This window comes from Empidonax traillii, unplaced genomic scaffold (assembly GCF_003031625.1).
Source record: "Empidonax traillii isolate 1590-97213 ecotype Southwest subspecies unplaced genomic scaffold, ASM303162v1 scaffold694:size336501, whole genome shotgun sequence".
Taxonomy (NCBI): Eukaryota; Metazoa; Chordata; class Aves; order Passeriformes; family Tyrannidae; genus Empidonax; species Empidonax traillii.
In genome coordinates this window covers 279,225-297,647 of record NW_020955887.1, presented here as the reverse complement: position 1 = coordinate 297,647, position 18,423 = coordinate 279,225, and the positions used below count along the sequence as shown (strand labels likewise).

The window sequence follows — 18,423 nt, the reverse complement described above, 5'->3', positions numbered from 1 at the left end:
CTTTTAGAGACTGTCACTGCACCAGTCAAGCAGAAGGCCTCCTTCAAGATCAAGGATGCCAAATGTCACCTGCACCCACGGGCCAAGGGCAAGCAGGATGAGGCTGGGAAGGCTGGGGCACAAGGTGAGTTGTGATGGCAGGGGGCCAGTGGGGGTGCCTGTTCCCCCAGCAGGGATGGGGTTCTGACCTGTTCCTCCCCGTGCAGGTGGTTCGGCACCTTGCTCTGACTGCCAGGTCACCTTTGTCAACCTCAAGTGCGACTCAAGCAAGAAGGGGAAGGGCCGCCGGGCTCGCAACTCACCCAACAAAGAGGTGACACGCATCACGTTGGAGTTCGAGGCGGAGATCAAGCAAGAGGAGATCACAGGTGGGCACAGCACTGGCCTGGTCTGTCTCAGGTGCAGGCAGCAGTGGTGGGACCACAGGGACAGTAGTGGGACCAGGGACACAATACCATCCCTGTGCAGCAAGGAGAGACAGACTAGTCATCATCCTTCACTGGACTGGGAAGTACTGGGCAGCGTTTCCAACTGAGCATGGCGGGGAATGCTTTTAATCCTTTTGGGTTTCCCTCTCCATCCCTCCCTTCTTACTGCATCCTTGTTTCCCCCTGCACCCCTATTTCCTTCTGCTTCCCCAGCCAGCTGCAACCTGCAGTGCCTGCGACAGAGAGTGGAGAAAAAACTGAAGTCGGCCATCAAAGCCCTGAAGAAATCCATCAACCAGGAGCGGTTCCTGCTCCGCTTCGCAGGGATGGAGTACGAGGTGGCGCGGAAGCTGAGCGTGGCCCCGGAGCGGCAGGAGAGCTGCGGGCCGGGCCAGCAGCGCCTGGCTGGCAAGTGTGGTAAGGAGCAGGAAGGTGGTGTCTGGGGGCCCCCAGCGGTGACAACCCCCACAGCATCACCGATGTCCCCCCCCGGCTCTCAGTCAGCTGCTCGCAGGGAACCTATTACAATGGGCAGACGGAGCAGTGTGTGCCCTGTCCCCCCGGCACCTACCAGGAGAAGGAGGGGCAGCTTTCCTGTGACCTGTGTCCCCGCGGCGACACATTCGGACCCGTAGGAGCCACCAACATCACCAGCTGCACAGGTAAGGAGAGCATGGAGTGGGACTGGAGGCACACTTGGGGAACGTCCAAGGCTGCAATCTCAACCATCAGCCAGAAGAGGGGGAAGCCCTAAGCATTGCCAGAGCCCACAGAAGTTGCTCCTTTGGGAGTTAATAATTTTGAGGGGACCTTAGGAAGGGCAGCACTTGCTCAGGATATACTAGTCCTGCCAAGGCTGTGGGGGAGAGGATTTGGACATGGGGCAGGAGAGCTCTGGGCATATGGGGTGCCAGGACTGAGCGATGCCTGTGCCCACAGGTCAGTGTCCCCCTGGCCAGCACTCTGTTGATGGCTTCAAGCCCTGCCAGCTGTGTCCCCGTGGGTCCTACCAGCCCGAAGTGGGACGGGCGCTCTGCTTCCCTTGTGGTGGGGGGCTGACCACCCGCCACGAGGGAGCCCTCTCCTTCCAGGACTGCGACACCAAAGGTAGGTCAGAGCTGGTCCCTCGGGAGGGGCACCCAGAGGGGTTGTGCTGGCAGCTGAAACAGCCCCTTTGCTCTCTGACCCCACAGTCCAGTGCTCCCCTGGGCACTACTACAACACAAGTGTCCACCGCTGCATCCGCTGCACTGTGGGCACCTACCAGCCCGATTTCCGGCAGAATTACTGTATTGCCTGTCCTGGCAACACCACCACTGACTTCGATGGCTCCACCTCTGTGTCCCAGTGCAAAAGTAGGCGAGCTGGGGTGCAGTGGTGGGTGGGAGAGGGAGCGGGGTGTTAGGCATGGAGTCCTTCCTATCTATATTTTATCTATATTTAAAAATTCTGTAAAATAGAGCTATAGAGTTTGGGGTCATTTCAGTGCTTTCTGCATGCAGGCAGGCATGGGGGGATGCATGGAGCAGTGCTAATGGAATACACCCAGTAAACCACCCAGAGGGGAACACTCCACCCCCAGTGCCCGTGGTACTGATTCCCAGTGGAACCGGCTCTCCCCCATGCCTTGCAGACCGGCAGTGTGGAGGGGAGCTGGGTGAGTACACAGGCTACATCGAGTCTCCAAACTACCCGGGGAATTACCCTGCCAATGTCGAGTGCACCTGGAACATCAACCCGCCACCCAAGCGCAAGATCCTCATCGTGGTGCCAGAGATCTTCCTCCCCTCTGAGGACGAGTGTGGCGACGTCTTGGTCATGCGGAAAAACTGTAGGTAACCGAGCAGGCCACGGTGCTCACAGGAGGAGCTGAGGGAGGAAAAGTTCAGGGTTTGGCACAGCTGCCTTGTGCAAAGGGAGAAAGCCACATCCCCGGCCAGCAGGAGAGGAATTTTAGGAACTGACTGGAGAGATCAGCATCACCCTACCAGCCTGGTGTCTTGCTGGATCAGGGGGATGTTGATGGACTGGGCTGCACACCTGGGTCTCAACATTATTTTTTATGGGTAAAAACCCCATTTGGAGATTTCCAGAGCAAGGAAGGAATAACAACATCCCTAGTATGTAACATGAGGGTTAGGGGGGGGCTCAGCCTTGCCCAACACACAATCCCCATCCCTGGTGCTGCCCTTCACCCTGAGCCTTTTAGCCCAGCTGGGGGTAGGTCCACTGATGGGCAACTGGCATCCCGTGTCCCTTGCCATTCCCTGCAGCCTCCCCATCCTCTATCACCACCTACGAGACGTGCCAGACCTATGAGAGGCCCATCGCCTTCACCGCCCGCTCCAGGAAACTGTGGATCAACTTCAAAACCAGTGAAGCCAACAGCGCCCGGGGCTTCCAGATCCCTTATGTCACCTATGACGGTGAGCACAGGGCACAGAAGACACTACTTTGGCAGGCTGATGCTGCCCTGCCCAGTTTGGGACCCAGGTCACCCCCAGTTGACACCTCCTGTGTGTTTTGGGGGGATTGGACTCAGGGATGGGAACCGGATGCTTGGACACAAGTGGCAGCTCATGCCCTGACTGTGTTTTTTTGGCTGGCTGTTGCAGAGGACTATGAGCAGCTGGTAGAGGACATTGTGCGGGATGGAAGACTCTACGCCTCTGAAAACCACCAGGAGATCCTCAAGGTGAGCGTGTGCCCCCATGTCCATGCTACCCAGGGCTGCAGGGGATGCAGGAACATCCTTCCCTTCAGGGGTGCCTCATGCTCTCCCTGCACTCAGGGGTTCAGTTTGGAGCCGCTGCAGGGGAGCACAAGGCAGGGTGGTGAACCTCCCTCTGGCTCGGCTTCCCCGCAGGACAAGAAGCTCATCAAAGCTTTCTTCGATGTGCTGGCACACCCCCAGAACTACTTCAAGTACACTGAGAAGCACAAGGAGATGCTGCCCCGCTCCTTCATCAAACTCCTCCGCTCCAAAGTCTCAAGCTTCCTTCGGCCTTACAAATAGCCCCTCCGTGCCCCCGCTGTCCCGGGCCGCCCCGCAGCCAAGGAAACCCTCTTCTCCCTTCCTTCTCCTTTCCGATTTTTCCTTCCTACACCCGGCTCTGGCAGGATCACCACCGCTCGTCCCGCAAGACATCTCCCCATGATTTCCCCGCCGCTCCCTGCAGAGCAGTGCTCCCAGCCTTGGGGATGCTCTGGCCTCATCCAGCTGGGGATGAAGCCACTCCCCTTTTTCAAAGCAGCTTCTTCGTTTTAGGAACTGAAGTACTGATCCTTTCACTGTCCTCTGTCCTGCCTTTGGTTTCCTTTTCGCCAGGCCTGTCCACATTCCCTGGTGCCACTGGCAGCCCAGGACACTGAGGGGGTCATTGTCCTTCCAGCCCTTGGGGTTGGTGCCAGCTGCAGCCCCACAGAGAGCCCTTGGCAGAGGAGTGCAGGAGGTGACACCATGTTCACCACAGCGCTGGGCCATGGGCATCGGTGCTGCTTTGCAGAGGTCAGGGGAAAGACAACTGACAAAGCCAACTTGATTAAAAAGGAAATGTAAAGGAGAGATGGCAAAGCCCACCAGCGTGGCAGCGTGGTGGCTCCGTGGCCATCCCACTGGAGAGCCGGGCTGGCACTGGGAGGGAAGCGCAGCCAAGCCACGTTCCCAGAGAACAATGTCTGGCTGCACAGGAGAAAACAGGGAGCAAAGGAGAAGGACTTTCAGCTGGGTTCGATTTTTTTTTTCCCCCCCAACTCCAGACACTTGTGCCAAGAAACCAGACTTTGTTACAAGCTCGGCCAAAGAGTAACTCGGAAAAGCAAGCTTTGAGAAGAGCAGGAGTCAATGTTTGTGCACTAGGATATACTCCTTTCTACCTTTCTCATATGTATTAAGTGCAATCATTTGAATCTTCTTTATATTATTTAGAGGGAAGTTGTTTTTGTTTTTTTTTCTACTAGAAACGACAATATTTATACCTGCCTGAGAAATGAGAATGTGCATTTGCAAGAAAACTAAAACCACCCACCTAGAGCAAGCCCGGCCCTGGGCTGCACTGACCGGCATGATGGCGTCTTCAAAGCTTTTCTGCCACATTTGTCCCCAGTAAAAGCCCCTGTTCTGGGGGGAGATGGTGTCTCCTGCTCAGCGCAATGGGGTGAGTTTTTGCAGGGAGTTTGAGGCGTCTTGATCCGTTCACAGGGGGTGGAGCAGCTGGGTTGGCCGTGCCCTTTCACGCTCATCTGCCACGGTTTGGGTGTTGTTCAAGCCTCATTGTGAGTGGGATCAAAACTCGGCCCATCATCTGCTTGTTGCAAACTGATCTGCTTTCCTGCAGGGGCTCATGGACAAGCCAAGACCCTGGAAGACTGGATGGCAGCTCCTAAGGCCAGGTCTGGGGGGCACACTGGGAGGAGAGGGGAGCTGCCCTTCCACTCAGCCCCTAAATCTTTCCCCCAGGTATGGAGAGACCCGGAGGCAGAGCCACCCTCCCGCCTCTGGGCAGGCTTTGTGCTTCCAAATCTCTCTTCCAAGGTGCTTTTGGCTCCGTCCTTCTGCATGTGCTCGTCCCACAGGCATGCTGTGGGAGCCCCTCCCCAGGGAATGGGGTGCAGATCCTGGGAAAGACCCATCCTGCCACCTGCTGTTTTACTGCCACCTGCCTGTCCCCTGCTTTGCAGAAAGGCTTGGCTCGGGACGAGAGCCAGGTGGACACCACTGGTGGGTTTGACCACCAGCATCTTCATCCAGACAGGACCCCCAAGGACAGGTGACTGCTGCAGTCATCCCTCCTCGTCCTCCCCAAGCCTCCCTCCCTTTCCAGCCCTGCCACCAGCTCTCAGCTGTCACCTTCCTGTGCCTTCATCCCCATCTTCAACCTCTCAAAAACCTGGAGTTGCCAGGACTAAACATGGTCAACTTGTCTACAGCTCTGCCAGAGGCAGGTCCCCTCCCACCCTTGTCCCCGCTCGTCCCTCCCCATCCCTTTGCCCACACCTGGGCCCATGTGCCAAGCCCTGCTTTTAACAAACCAATTATTTATTGCTCTGCGTATCCCACTGGGTCTGTCTTTCCTGAATCTGGGAGGCAGCTGCTTATCCCTGTTTTCCCTCCTTGATCCACACTGCTCCAGCACTCCAAGAGCCTCTCTCAGGCTCCGTGAGGGGCTGCTGGCAGGGTGAGCACTGGCACAGGGGCTGAGGTTTGTCCCCGGGATGCATCAGTTAGAAAAGTCTGTCCTGATTCATCCCAGCTGTGGATTTTCCCCTCCTGCCGCCGGCTCCCAGCCTGTTTGGAAGCTCCACATCTGTGGGCCGAGCTGTTTGCCACTTGGTCGCTGTCTGAAAGCAGCTGCTTTGATGCACAAAAGCTGCTGCAGGGATCTGGAGGGGTTGTGTGGCTCTGGAACAGTCGTGCGAGGCAGTGACCCTTGAAAGGGTCCTTCATATTCAGAAGAAAAAAAAAACAACAGCAAAAATACAACAAGCCTGGGAATGACCAAACCCACGGTGATGCCACAGTGCATAGCAGCCCTTCATGTCCAGCAAAGGGTTAACTCTAACGTGGGCTTCGCTGTCCCACTGACCCTGTGGGGCACCAGGGCCACAGAGCATCCCAGTTGTCACCCTTGTCACAACCACCACCTCTGCTCCCCTAAAGCAGTTCTGGAAGGATGAGGTGGAAAACACGTCCTCCTGTAATGGCACCTCTTCCTCCTCCTTTCACCAAATAGCTCAAAAACCCCCCAAAAAGTCCACGAGGCCCTCAGAGTCACCCACCCCAATGTGGCTCAGCCCCACTCCCCATCCACTCCCACCTCAGAAAGGGTTTCAAAGGCTGAAACCCCCACCAGCCACCTAAGGGATGAACTGAATGTTTCGACGTGAACAGAAATTAGGGTTGTTGGGCTTTTGTTTTTTTTTTTTTTTTTTTCCATGTTGGAGTATTTATATCTGGCTTTTGCAGCAGGCCAGGACTTGCCATCTCCAGCAAAAATTATTAAAGTGATGAGCAAGATGTAGTTCATGAAGTTATTTGCACTTGATTAAAAGAAAAATGTATTTGAACTTTGTAAAAAGAAATGTTTGCATTTTGTATTGTCTTTTTTTAATTATTAAATGGAATTTCTTGGTGTCGTGTTGATCTTAAAAAAAACTGGCTTTGATGCTTATTTGAAAGGTTTTTAACAGCAGGATCCAGAGCTATTTTCATTGTTTTGTTCCCTCAGATGCTGACAAGCTTTTCCAGGGCCCGGGGTATTTTTTTTCCCTGTTCAGCCTTCCCTAAGCTCACTAGTCCCAGCATAATATATTTATTTATGCCCATTACTTAGATGCAACAAATCTGATTTTTAGCCCAGGAGTTGGACATAGGCTGCCTCAAAGGGAAGAGAAGATGGCACACACACTGTACCCTTGGCCCCAGCCCCCTTGCTGGGCTGCAGCTCCATCGCTGGCATCCCTGGGACAGCTCGATGACGCACATCAAGTCCTCACACACTGCACCTTGGGCAGAATCCCCCTGCCCCAGATTGGAGCACCAGAAGCCTTTAAAAGCTGGTGCCCCCCTCAGATTAAGGGTGGGCTCTGCAGCAGGAGGGCCTCAGGTAAGCACTCTGGGGGCACAGGGGGACCTGGGGCCCATAGTTTAACTGTTGAAACTCCACAGGCCCCCAGCACACCTCTGATCAGTCTGGGGCAAGTGGAGCCGTTCCCCGTCCCTGCTCTGAATGCAGAGATGAGGCCCCTTCCCTCAAAAGCTCCATATACCGCTTGGAATTCACATCCCTATCAACTCAAAGCAGCATCTGAGATGTGCCTCACCACAGCTCACTGGCAAACCCACCCCAAGGAGCTCTGGAGTGACAGAACCACACATGGCCATGGGTGCCCACAGAGTTTATTGCTGCGCCCTTAGTAGAGGCGCTGGGGCTTCCCCATGGTGCTCTTGATGTACAGAGCTCGCACATTCTGCCAGTTCTTCTTCAGCAGGGACACCAGGAAGTTGATGGCCAGGTGGATGTTGTAGACAAGTTCATCCTCTGTCATCTTCACGTGGCCGACAGCCACAGCCAGACAGAGCACCTGTGGGCACACACCAGGTACACGTTTCACAGGCAAAGCAAAGGTGCTGACCTCAACTCACCTGTGTGCTGGACTGTCCCACGGTCTGTCAGCTGGACACAGCTTCCCCAGCCCACCCATGGGGTTTTCCAGGGCCTGCTGCACCTCGCCTGTGGCTCCCTGTGCCTTTAGCCCCCAGATGCCACCTCTAAAGCACACAGAGGTAACTGGGAGAAGGTGGGAACACCTTCTCCACTGCCAAGCCCTACATCAGCTTCACTTTGTTTTGGGCACCAAGCACCAGTGGCAGAGTTGTCGGCCTGCCTCCACCTGCCTGCCCAGCCTCCCCGAGCAGCCTGGAACTCAATGCTCCCTGCAGGCTGGAGACAGAATTTATGAGCGAGCCATCAGGCCAAATGTTGGGACATCATTAGCTGAGCTACTTCAGATGCTCAAACATTTGCAAACCCTCACATCTGCTCCAGCTGGAGCCCAAGGGTGCACCTCAGCTGGCAGAGCTCTTAATTCTGAGTGACACCCTGGACTCAGACTTGGCCCAGACACAGAATTAAAATGCCTCAACAAGGTTATTTTGGCTTTAGGGAGTCAGCTTGCCTTGACAGTGAGAGCAGATCCCTGCAGAGTTGTTCCCAAGTTCACTTGCAGAGTCAAGTCCCAGACTTGCCCCTGGCAAAGCCCTGCTTGCGTTCAGCCCCCCACGGACATGCCCAGCCAGGGCCAACCTATGAGTCACCCATGTGCTGGGAGAAGCGTTAACTGCACTGGATTGTGCTCCACACTGAAATATCAAATCATCTCATCATCATTTGCTTCCAGATCTGTCAACCACAGAAAAATTATTCCTCCTTTCTGACTGGCAGCAGAGGTCTCCCTTTGCTGGAGGAAACACTCGAGAGACACCTACAGCCCAGCCCAGAGATAGCAGACACAGAACTGCCTTGGAGAGGAAAATCCCTACTTTACCTTCTTCATCTGAAATTTAATGGTCGATTTGACCTCATCAACCTTAGCCACCAGGTTTTCGTTGTGGGTGAGCAGAGAAGGGAATTTCCCAGCTTTGTTCAGGCCCGGGCCCAGGATTCGAGGAATCTGCTTGATTAAGGACTCAGAAGCCAGGAAGGCATCGTACTTCTTAGCTGCAAGGAGAGAACCAGGGAGGTGAGGACAAACTCTGTTCCGACACTGAGCTCCCAGTGAGCGGCTCAGCCAAGCCTGCACAGCTCAACTTCCCCCAACAGACATTACTGTGGTCCCACCTGGACAGGGGCTGGTTTTACCAACCACCTACCAGGAATGACTGTCACAGCAGCCAGACCCCAGCCCCACTCCTGACATGGACTCCGAATGGCACACAGCTCTTTCCCTAAAGGAACTGTCCTTTGCTGAGCCCCAGGTGACACTGAACTCTTAAGCTCTGCCAGGAACCTCCTGCCACAGCCTATGCACACCAGGATGGACAGCCCATCTACGAGAGACTTAGCCAACAGCCACAGTATCCCATGTCACTTCCTAACTGCACATGGTTCCATGGCTGATTACTGACTGAGTGTCAAATTCTTGTCCGCCTCAGGAACGTGTACCAAAGAAATTCTAGAGTTCCTAGGGAAGGAAGGATTTTCTGTCCAAGAGAAAACAGACAAATTTTATTCTGTTCATGTAAGAACTGCAGGACTAAATCGCACTCTTGCCTCCAGCATTTCTCTGCTTTTGCTGCACTCCACATCCTTGATCAGGAAATCAAGGAACACAGCAGAGGGTGAAACTCTGTGACAGGGATGTTTTCCTGTGTCCTTCCCTTCCTTCTGCAGGACAACCAGTCCAATTCCTGCAGCACTGACCTGTCAGACCTCCATTGCCAACAGCTTGGTGGCTTTTCTGGGTAGTTTCTCGGCAGACTTTGGTACTCTGCTCAGTTTTCTATCCCTGGAGCTAACCACATGGAAATACGAGCTAAGAGAAAACCTCCTGCTTACCCAGACCCCTCCCAAGTTGGCCAAGGTATTCAGAGCCTGACCCACACTCACCCAACTTCTTCACCAGCTTCTTGTTTTTGTTGAGTTTCTTCAGAGCTTCTATGTCCATGTGAGGGATGTCAACTGCTTTGGCCTCATCACAGTGTTGCTGGTCCCCCAGCAGACAGACTGAGAACTTGGGCCGTGGCGTCGACTTCAGCCTAGGGATGAAAGGTCCAAGTCATTGCCTTACCAGCACCGCTCCCGTGTCCTTGGAGCCAGCACGGAGACACCTTACCACAGCACGGGGCGTCCTGCACCGCTGCTCACCTGCCGCCCCCGGCAGGCCGGTGGGGACAGCCCGGGGGGCTCCCACACCTCCCCTCATGTTTTAAGACCCAGGGTGAGGGTCCGTCCAGCCGCTCCCGCTGGGCCGGGGCGCTCTGGACTCCCCGAGCGGTTCGGCGCCGCGGCGGCCCCGGGCAGGGCCGGGCAGCGCCGAAGGCTGGGTAGGAGCGAGAGGATGGCGAACCTGACGGTGCCGGAGAACCGCTTGTCCTTCTGGGGGTCGTAGTTCTTGAGGCTGATCTGCAGCTCCACGGTCTCCACGAACCTGCGAGAGGCAGCGGGTGAGGCGTGGCCGGGTGGGAGGAGGCCAAGGCCGGGCGCCACACGCCCGGTCCCGCCGCGTTTGGGGCTCTTACTTGCGCTTTTTGGCGCGGCTGCCGTGCAGCACCTCCTTCACCGCTTCGTACAGGGTGTCCCGGGACACTTTGCTGCTGCGGGGGGAAACGGCAGAGCGGGCTCAGGGCCGGCCCCGCCCGGGACGCAGCCCCGAACCCGCCCTGGCTCCCGCACACTCCTCCTGCCATCGGCCACACTGCCCGCGGCCCAGCGGCCGCCCGGGCAGCCCCTCGGCCGGGGCGGATGGCGGCGGATGCGGCGCCAGGCCTGACCCACCTCATGGCGGCGGCTGCTCGGACCGAAAGGGGGGAGGAGCCTCCGGCGCGGGGTAAATGGGAGCGAGATCTCGCGAGACTTAGCCACGCGAGGCCATGCCGGGAGGGGGCCGCCATGTTGGGAGCGGCGGAGAACACTGCCCTCCCTCGCCCGCGTCTCCTTCCCTGTCAAACGAACAGCCAGGGGCTCTTTGACTCCTGTCGCGGACCACCAGGACAGGGGCTCGTCCATCCCTTCACAGCGCATCCCAGGAGCCCCTGGCTCCCCTGAGCAGCTGCCGGGAAGAAGACGGGGCGAAGCCGCTGCGTTGAGGAGCAGGCTGGACAGGCTCCCCGCGCGCGGCAGTGCTCTAGAACACTGACATTAGGCAGGTCCCGCTGGCGGCCCGCGCACCCCCCGACCGGGAAGGACTAGGGGAAGCGATGCCTTGCGGCTTCAGTGTGGGCACCGCGCATGCCCCGCCCCGGAACGTGCATTGAGGACGGGCGGCGGCCCCGCCGCTGTGCGGGTTCGGGGTGGGCGGGGCCGGCCGCGGTGCATGTCGGTCCCGCGGCGGACCCGGGCCCGGCGGGTTGCTCAGGTCGGTGCGCGATGGCGGCCGGGCCTCGGGGCTGCCACAGCCCCTGGTACCTCGCGGGGAGAGCTCCCCCTGTCCCCCGCCATCCCCAGGTCCGGCCGGCTGCTCCCCTCGGGCCTTGCCCTCCCCCGGTGCCGTCGCACCGCAGCCCCGTACGGGGGGCGCAGCAGTGCAGGGGGAACGAACCCCGGCAGGACCCGCTGCAGCTGCAGAGGAGCCTCAGCCGGGTGCGGGGAACGCGTGGTGAGGCGTACCGAGGGGGCTCAAAGCCGAGCGCACCCTGGGCTGCGGCGGGGACGGACAGCGCGGTCCGACTTGTTCCTGGAAATGAGACGATAAAATATTTGGTTATCTCAGAGATGGCTCAGGAAGAACCCACTGTAGCTGCTTTGAAAGATAATCTGTCAGCAGAGAGCCTCTTTAGCAAAATGTTCTTGTGGGCGTGTGGTGGTTTTAACATAATGTGCTTAGAGCCTGAAATTCTGTTTCTCAGAAGGCTGGGAATTAGTCAGGAAAGGGAGGAGAGCAGGATGCTTCCAGGGATAAAGCTCATCATCCTGCCCCTGTCTCTTGCAGTACAGGACACTCACAGCCTGTAGGTTCATTCCTTATAGTACTTGAAAACCCTCCCTGAAGATCATTTGGAAGACGAGAAGGGCTGAATGTGGCATTTGCACTGTCTCAAAGAAGAGTGTGTCGGTTCACTGGTGTGATAAGCTTTAGGTTATGTTTGTCTATGGAATAGATTGTTAGCCCTGCCTGCCATTGGTGGGGGAAGGATGCAGTATTGTCCATCTTAATCCTTCATAACCTCAAAAGTAGTTTGAGGCCATTCAAGTCTTTCCTGGTGTGCAAAAGTGAGTATACATCTGAGGAGAGAAAATAAAATGGAATTGTTCTTTTTACTTAAGGCTTGCAGCAAAAAGGACGGCTCAGTGTCCCCCAGGCCCCTGCCTCTGGGCCCGGCACTCCCGGCGGGATGGAGAGCCTGGGGCTGCCAGCAGTGACCCTCAGGGATGGCACCACGGCCTACCTGCAGCAGGCTGCCAGAGGTAACGGAGCCTGGGGCTGCCAGGGCTCAAAGTCTTTTTCTGGAATTAAAGTCACACTTGCCAAAAGTGCCCTCACTGTGAATGAGCTGCCACACATTTGTGGCCACTTCACACGAGCAGCACAGATGACTCTCTGTTGGATTTGAACAGAAGTCTGATAAAATAGAAGTCAAATGTGCCTCTGGTGTGGAAATGAAGCTGTGGAGATGAGAGAGCTGTTGCTGTAGACAATAAAGGTGCTGTTCAGACCAGATGAGCCCAGTTCTCTCTGGGGTCACTGGGGCTTGGAGGGATCTGTTCCACCAAAACTTGCCTTGGGCTGAGCAGGAGGTTTTCCTTCACTGGTGTGCACAGGGATTGATTCACAGTGCTTTTCTCGCTCAGAGAGGTGCCAAATTCAACACTTTCCTTACTTCGGTGCGTGTGAGGTGCCCCTTCCTCCACCACCCTCTGCTCCCAGAACTGGAGCATGCTCCTTCCCAGCCTGCAGAACAGGACGGATGAGCTGTGCAGCTCCACGTCCTGGGAGTTGCTCTCTTGCTTTCTTTTCTGTGAGAACTCACTGGAAGTTTATATTCCACATGTGTTCAGTTGGACTAGGGTGATGCCTCCCCCCAAACTTTGTGCTCCAGGTGAAACCAACCTGGATTCCACTATTCAAGTGGGATGGAGCAATGTCCTCTCTGCATCAAATTTTTGTGTAACCAAGGCATTTATTACAGAATTGCACAGTCAGGCTTTGTAAGGTTTCAGTCCTCAGAACCCAACTCTGGCACCACATTAGGCCCCTTTAGGTGCTGTAATTGTTTTTCAAGAGTTGATCCTCTGCCAAAGGAGGTCTGACAGACCACAAGCCCAGTGAGCTGTGTGCTGCTCCCACACAGACTTTGTTTCATGTGGGAGCAGTTGGACAGGAATGTCCTTTGAACTGTGAGATAATGTATTACTTTTGGAATAGGTGTTGGTGAAGGGCAGGTGGGCATTGTTGGAAGTAATGCATGAAGCCTTGAAAATCTCATCATTCACGTCAGAAGGGCTCAAATGGTGTCTTAAAAACTACAGTTGTGGTTGCCTTCGAGGGCAAGCAGGAAGCCTGTGTCCTCTCCTGGGAGCCTTAATGCTGTAGGATTCAGGAACTGCCACAGTATTCCCTCCATCCTGAGTCCTCTAGGAAGGTGTGTCGATGTTTCTCCTCTCTTTTAGAGTCTGTGGCTTTGGAAGACGGTCAGCCAGTGGTGCTGGAAGATGGCAGCATGGCTTACATACACAGCACAGCTAAAGGTAAAGTGCTCCCTGCTCTTCCCTCGGCAGCTGGAGCAGAAGCTGCTGAAGTGTCCCAGATCTCCAAGGCTGTGGGTGGCTGGGGAGGTAGAGTACTCTTCTGCCTCACACTCAGCAGCTCTTTACATTTAATGTAATTGGTTTTCTCTTCCAGGTGGTTATGGTCCTGGCACCTTCCAGACCATGCAGGTGGAGGATGGCTCCGCTGCCTATGTCCACCATCCTGTCATTGTGACACCTGGCAGCACCCTCCTGGAAGTGCAGACAGAAACTGGGCTTGAGGAGTTAGCTAGGGAGGAGGAAGATGATGCCTTTGACGTGGAGACCATGAATGCATTACAGCAGCGGAGTAAGGTGAGGGCAAAGCACTGCTCCCATGGTTTTCCAGCAGCACTGTGGGCTGGGGGCCATGTTCGGCCCTCACTTCAGCAGTACTTGTGTATATCTGTCTTTCAGCAGTGCCAGCTTTGAGAGAAGCAGCTGGACAGGGCTCCAGGGCAAGTGCCACCACTGATGGGTGGCTGGCAGTTACGGACCCAGAACAGGGCCATTCGGTCCCACGGAGTGCTGGGCCTGCCACCCTTAATGTGCTACAGGCTTGGATTTGGGAAGAGAGGAGAGCTGCTGTGATACAGCCTTTGACATATCAGCAGCAGCTAAACTATGGCCACTGTCCCCATGGTGACAAAGACCTCAAAAAAACAAAACAGCTTTCAATCCTAATGTGTTGTCACTGCAGTGTCCCACCTGAATATCCTGGTGCTGCTATTTTCTCCCATCTGCATAGCATTGTGTAAACGGGGCTGCCAGCAGTGTGCTGGCAATGCTCAGCTGGGCACAGACCTTTCTGCCACAGCAGGCCCAGTCCCAGCTCTCTGGGGAAGGGCATAGTGGCACTGGCTGTCATTGTCTTCCTGCTTGGGTTGCTCTCCTGCTCCACACTGTACAGGGAGGCACAAACAGTGCCTGTGCTTCTTCACCCACAGGGGTCTGACAAGGAAGAGGAGGGAGTGACAGGCACGTGCCATATGAAGAGTATGGATTCCAGCAACGTCCCTTCTCAGGTCTGAATTTTTCAGTGACTGGAACTAGACCGAACTCCTCTTTGCCAGCGAATAATTAAAAAAGCATTGGTGGCTTCTCTGCCGAGTTAGCAAATAGTAAGTGCACATTTTACAAATGAGCTGAGCAAAGCCCAGAGAGGGAGTGAGGTGTCTGAGAACCCCCAGGGAGGTGGGAGTGGGAAATGCAGGTTCGTGGAGCTCTTGTCACCTGGGCTGCACTATGTGGGTACAAGCTTGTCTGTAGGAACATGGTTTTGGAGCATAACTGCAGGAGTGCATATGTATGGCAAGGAGGGAAATATTTGTGTGGGCTTGGTGAAGCCTGCTGTGGTGGCTTGCTGGATTAGTTCCTGTACTTGTCTTGGCAGGATTTGCAGGAGGAGGAGGAGGTGCTCAGCCACAGGAAGGGGCAGCAGGTCAGCAGCAGAGCTTTCCGCTGTGGGTACAAAGGCTGTGGCCGCCTCTACACCACCGCCCACCACCGCAAGGTAAAACAGGTGATGTGGCAGTGTACAGGCCAGACCTGTCCCAGGTTACAGTGCCAGGGTTCTGCATTCTGTGCAGCTGTTTTCCTTCCTCCTTGCTCTGGTCCTCATTTTAATGACCTGTTCTTTCTTTTCCAGGTACATGAACGTGCTCACACAGGTGACCGGCCGTATACATGTGACTTCCCAAGTTGTGGGAAAGCATTTGCTACAGGTAACAGCTTCTCTTTTGAGCAGATTTTGTTTTCTGTCCAACCCAAAACCCTGTTGAGCCTCAGCCCTGGCTCTGGTCCAGCAAAGCACAATGTCCAGAGCATCTAAAGCCTTCTGCAAGGGAACCTCAGCACGGGAGCCTGAGGACTTGATTGACTGTAGTCAGATAATGGTGGAAGCAGGATAGGATGTAGTGTTGGGGGCTGTTTGGATATTTCTTACCCCTGAGCTTTGTGGACACAAGAAAGACACTCAAGTACATGAAGTGGGGGGTGATACACAGCTTGTCATGGTGTTTCTTTACGAAATTAATTGTGATTTCTGTCCTGGATAGGGTATGGGCTGAAGAGCCACGTGAGAACACACACTGGTGAGAAACCATACAAGTGTCCAGAAGATATGTGTAGCAAAGCCTTCAAAACCTCTGGGGATCTACAGAAACACATCCGCACACACACAGGTGAGCAGCACAGCGGGAGAACTGCACTGCCAGTGAAAGGGTCTCCAGGGCATTCCAGGTAGCTGCATGGTGGCAGGGCTCATCCATGTCACTCTGTCAATGCAGGTGAGCGTCCCTTCAAGTGCCCCTTCGTGGGCTGTGGCCGCTCCTTTACCACCTCCAACATCCGCAAGGTTCACATCCGGACGCACACGGGTGAGCGGCCGTACGTGTGTCCAGAGCCCGGCTGCGGGAGGGGCTTCACCAGTGCCACCAACTACAAGAACCACATGAGAATCCACACAGGTAGGAGGCGGCCAGCTCCTCCCAGCCAGCAGCAGGGAGGTCTGTGGGCATGAAATGGGCATTTCCAGGCCTGGCATTGCAGGACTAGATCTGGGGGTGGTCAGGGAGTTAAAACAAATAGTGGAAATTGCTTTATTGGGTTGATTATAGTTCCACTGGTCCACCTCCAGCTATTTGCTCTGGGGGGGAATCCCTCCCTGGAGCATGAGGAGGGTGAGTGGGTGAAGCTGTGCTCTGTGGCCTCTGCCTAGGAGAGAAGCCATACCTGTGCACTGTGCCAGGCTGTGGGAAGCGCTTCACGGAGTACTCCAGCCTCTACAAGCACCACGTGGTGCACACTCACTGCAAACCCTACACCTGCAGCAGCTGTGGGAAGATGTACCGCCAGACCTCCACGCTGGCCATGCACAAGCGCAGCAGCCACGGCGAGCTGGAGGCCACGGAGGAGAGCGAGCAGGCCCTCTATGAGCAGCAGCAGCAGCTGGAGGGTGAGCCCCCACTCCCCCATCACCTGCAGCAGGCTCGAGTCAGATGTGGCCAAGGGGAGAGAGGTGACAGCAAGAGCCTGCAGCCGCTCCCCTCTCAGACCCAGGTCTGTGCCATGGCCTCTTGCCTCCCTATCAAATCCAGACTCTGATGGTCCTGGTCAGGTTGGGAACAGGTCCCTGGTTGGGAACAGGTCCCTGCCCATTCTATAGTACAGGGAGAGGTAAAGGCCCTTCTTACCAGGCCATCAGTGGGCTGGTGTTATTGTGATCTTGTGCTCTTCTGTGCTTGAGGCCACAGGCAGGTCCTGGGGCCCAGCATGTGCTTTCATGTTCTGATAATGCTGCTCTTCCCTTTCCCTCACCCAGCTGCTGACAGAGGCTGCCCACTGAAGAGCCAGCATGTTGCTTTCCTGTCGGAGATGGAAGAAGATGAAGAGGAAGATGTTGTGCCTACACAGGTCTCACTTATCTCGCAGGATGGAACGGAGCAGGTACAGACACTGACAGCCTCCAGCACATCAGGGACAGCAGTTATTATCTGAAGTGAGATTCTGCTTCTACCCAGCTGCAGTGTTCTCTTCAGGGCGTTTTTTCAGCATAAAACAGACCCTGGGGCTCCATGTGCTCTGCCTGCTCTGAGGGCTCCCTTCTACAGCCTCACCCACTGCTGCAGTCTTGGTTTGGGGTGCCTCTGATCCAGCAGGAAGGGTGCCTCTCCCTGCTGATGGGGTCTCCAGGTGTTTGCCCAGGCTTGTGTGCAGTGCCTGTCAGTCCTTGGCTCCCAGCAGCTCCCAAGATGTGCTGACATAGGCTGGATTTGGAGGTGTTTTGTCATCATTTGTATACAGTAGTGCTTTTCTTCTACTTCCCTCCACCAGCTGCCCATGTGCTGAGTGGAAAAAACTCCCTTTTGTGGTACAGGGCAAAGGAAGCAGCTGCCAAAAGTGACTTGTTTCCTCTTAGCCTGAGATGCTTCTGCTGCCACAATGCACAAGCTGTCCTGTACAGTCTGGAAAGAAGAGGCTGAATGGGGAGGGGAGCTGTGGGACAAGTGAGGAGGGCTGGAGACCCAAGCTCTGAGTTCTCTGTCATCAATTCTGTCCGTGACCCTGGGCAAAGTCCTTGGGAGTTCTCACTGCCCTGGGTCTTGCAGGGAGATTGTTTCATCCTTGCCCAGACCTTTGCATTGCTAAACTAGGGAGTTGCCTAAGACTCCCCGAGCATCCGCTGTCATCCCCCAGGTCAGTCTGTCACAGGAAGAGCTGCAGGCCCTGGGCAGTGCCATCGGTGTGGTGACACAGAGCAGGGCCCTTGCCGTACCCAAGGGGAGCTGGCGGGTGACAACACTCGCACGGTGACTGTGGCCAACACTGACCGCACTGAGATGCAGGGGGTACAGACAAAACTCGGACCTTTCCTGTTCTCTGCTAGAAAGGAGCTGCATTTTCTTTTGAAACATGATTGGTTTTAATCTGATTTTCCTAGGTGACCATAATTGCTTCTGGGGCAGTCGTGCCAGAGGAATCCGCCATTGCCCCACTCTGTCATCAGCAGGTGGCATTGCTGGCCACTGCCCATGGCACCCACATCACTGTGCAGGTACCACATGGCTCCTGCCACGCACCCCTTTGCTCCCTGGCCTCCTACTGCCTGCAGCACTTGCCCTCTTGCCCTGCTGCATTGCTGCTTGTCTAGAGGGCTTGCTCCTTAATTCCCAGATACCCTGCATACAGAGGACAGCACAGGGACATGCTCCTGGGATTGCAGAATGCTCCTCTGTAAACAGCCTTTCTGCATCACAGCCATGTCTGCCCCTCTGCTTCACGCCTGTGTCACCCACCCCCTTGCCCCTCTGTCCTGCTGAGGGCTGCCCTGAGATGCCTTTTGGGGATTCAGCACTCACTGTCTCTCTCCCTTGCCTCCCCTAGCTGGAAGAACAGCAGAGCCTGGAGGAAGGCATCAGCATGGCTGCAGCTGTAATCCACTGTGGACCGGTGACACCTGACACAGCCCTATCTGAGAAAGAGAGCTGAGGCCAGCAGAGCTGCTGGGGCAGGGGGAGAGGCAGCCCTGGCCTGTCGTAGTCAAGACCGGT

General features: G+C 55.6%; 3 protein-coding genes across 5 annotated transcripts in view; 2 read left to right on the top strand and 1 right to left on the bottom strand.

Annotated features, from left to right (window-relative positions):
* The window catches only part of SCUBE3 (signal peptide, CUB domain and EGF like domain containing 3), a 30,518-nt gene extending 24,589 nt beyond the window's left edge, over nucleotides 1-5,929 (top strand). For 2 of the 3 annotated variants that reach the window (XM_027899894.1, XM_027899893.1), the window contains 10 exons: nucleotides 8-124; nucleotides 207-368; nucleotides 642-845; nucleotides 929-1,090; nucleotides 1,368-1,535; nucleotides 1,622-1,783; nucleotides 2,062-2,259; nucleotides 2,702-2,854; nucleotides 3,044-3,123; nucleotides 3,295-5,929. In XM_027899894.1, the coding sequence (XP_027755695.1) occupies nucleotides 8-124; nucleotides 207-368; nucleotides 642-845; nucleotides 929-1,090; nucleotides 1,368-1,535; nucleotides 1,622-1,783; nucleotides 2,062-2,259; nucleotides 2,702-2,854; nucleotides 3,044-3,123; nucleotides 3,295-3,444 (1,556 nt within the window). In that variant the 3' untranslated portion in view covers nucleotides 3,445-5,929. Of the gene's footprint in view, nucleotides 1-7; nucleotides 125-206; nucleotides 369-641; nucleotides 846-928; nucleotides 1,091-1,367; nucleotides 1,536-1,621; nucleotides 1,784-2,061; nucleotides 2,264-2,701; nucleotides 2,855-3,043; nucleotides 3,124-3,294 lie in introns of those variants that run through there. The other variant, XM_027899895.1, reaches the window with a different exon arrangement.
* Nucleotides 5,930-7,310: 1,381 nt separating this feature from the next.
* On the bottom strand, nucleotides 7,311-10,539 carry RPL10A (ribosomal protein L10a). The gene is made up of 6 exons (XM_027899878.1): nucleotides 10,424-10,539; nucleotides 10,168-10,242; nucleotides 9,996-10,076; nucleotides 9,536-9,684; nucleotides 8,475-8,647; nucleotides 7,311-7,511 (listed from the first exon to the last, which is right to left on the bottom strand). Exons 1-6 carry the CDS (start codon nucleotides 10,537-10,539, stop codon nucleotides 7,341-7,343), a joined length of 765 nt encoding a protein of 254 aa, XP_027755679.1. The 3' UTR covers nucleotides 7,311-7,340.
* A 712-nt stretch (nucleotides 10,540-11,251) lies between these two features.
* Nucleotides 11,252-18,423, top strand: ZNF76 (zinc finger protein 76). The gene is given in 14 exon segments (XM_027899917.1): nucleotides 11,252-12,118; nucleotides 13,256-13,333; nucleotides 13,488-13,687; nucleotides 14,320-14,397; nucleotides 14,766-14,885; nucleotides 15,021-15,096; nucleotides 15,430-15,555; nucleotides 15,661-15,840; nucleotides 16,092-16,331; nucleotides 16,692-16,819; nucleotides 17,570-17,648; nucleotides 17,651-17,721; nucleotides 17,814-17,927; nucleotides 18,257-18,423. Coding segments are annotated over 14 exon segments (1,734 nt in total). The 5' UTR covers nucleotides 11,252-11,979; the 3' UTR covers nucleotides 18,362-18,423.

Coding starts and splice junctions, on each gene's coding strand:
- RPL10A (XM_027899878.1), bottom strand. CDS start 10,539: ATGGCGGCCCCCTCCCGGCATGGCCTCGCGTGGCTAAGTCTCGCGAGA. Junction 10,243..10,423: donor CGAGCAGCCGCCGCCATGAG/GTGGGTCAGGCC, acceptor TTCCCCCCGCAG/CAGCAAAGTGTCCCGGGACA. Junction 10,077..10,167: donor AGCCGCGCCAAAAAGCGCAA/GTAAGAGCCCCA, acceptor TGCCTCTCGCAG/GTTCGTGGAGACCGTGGAGC.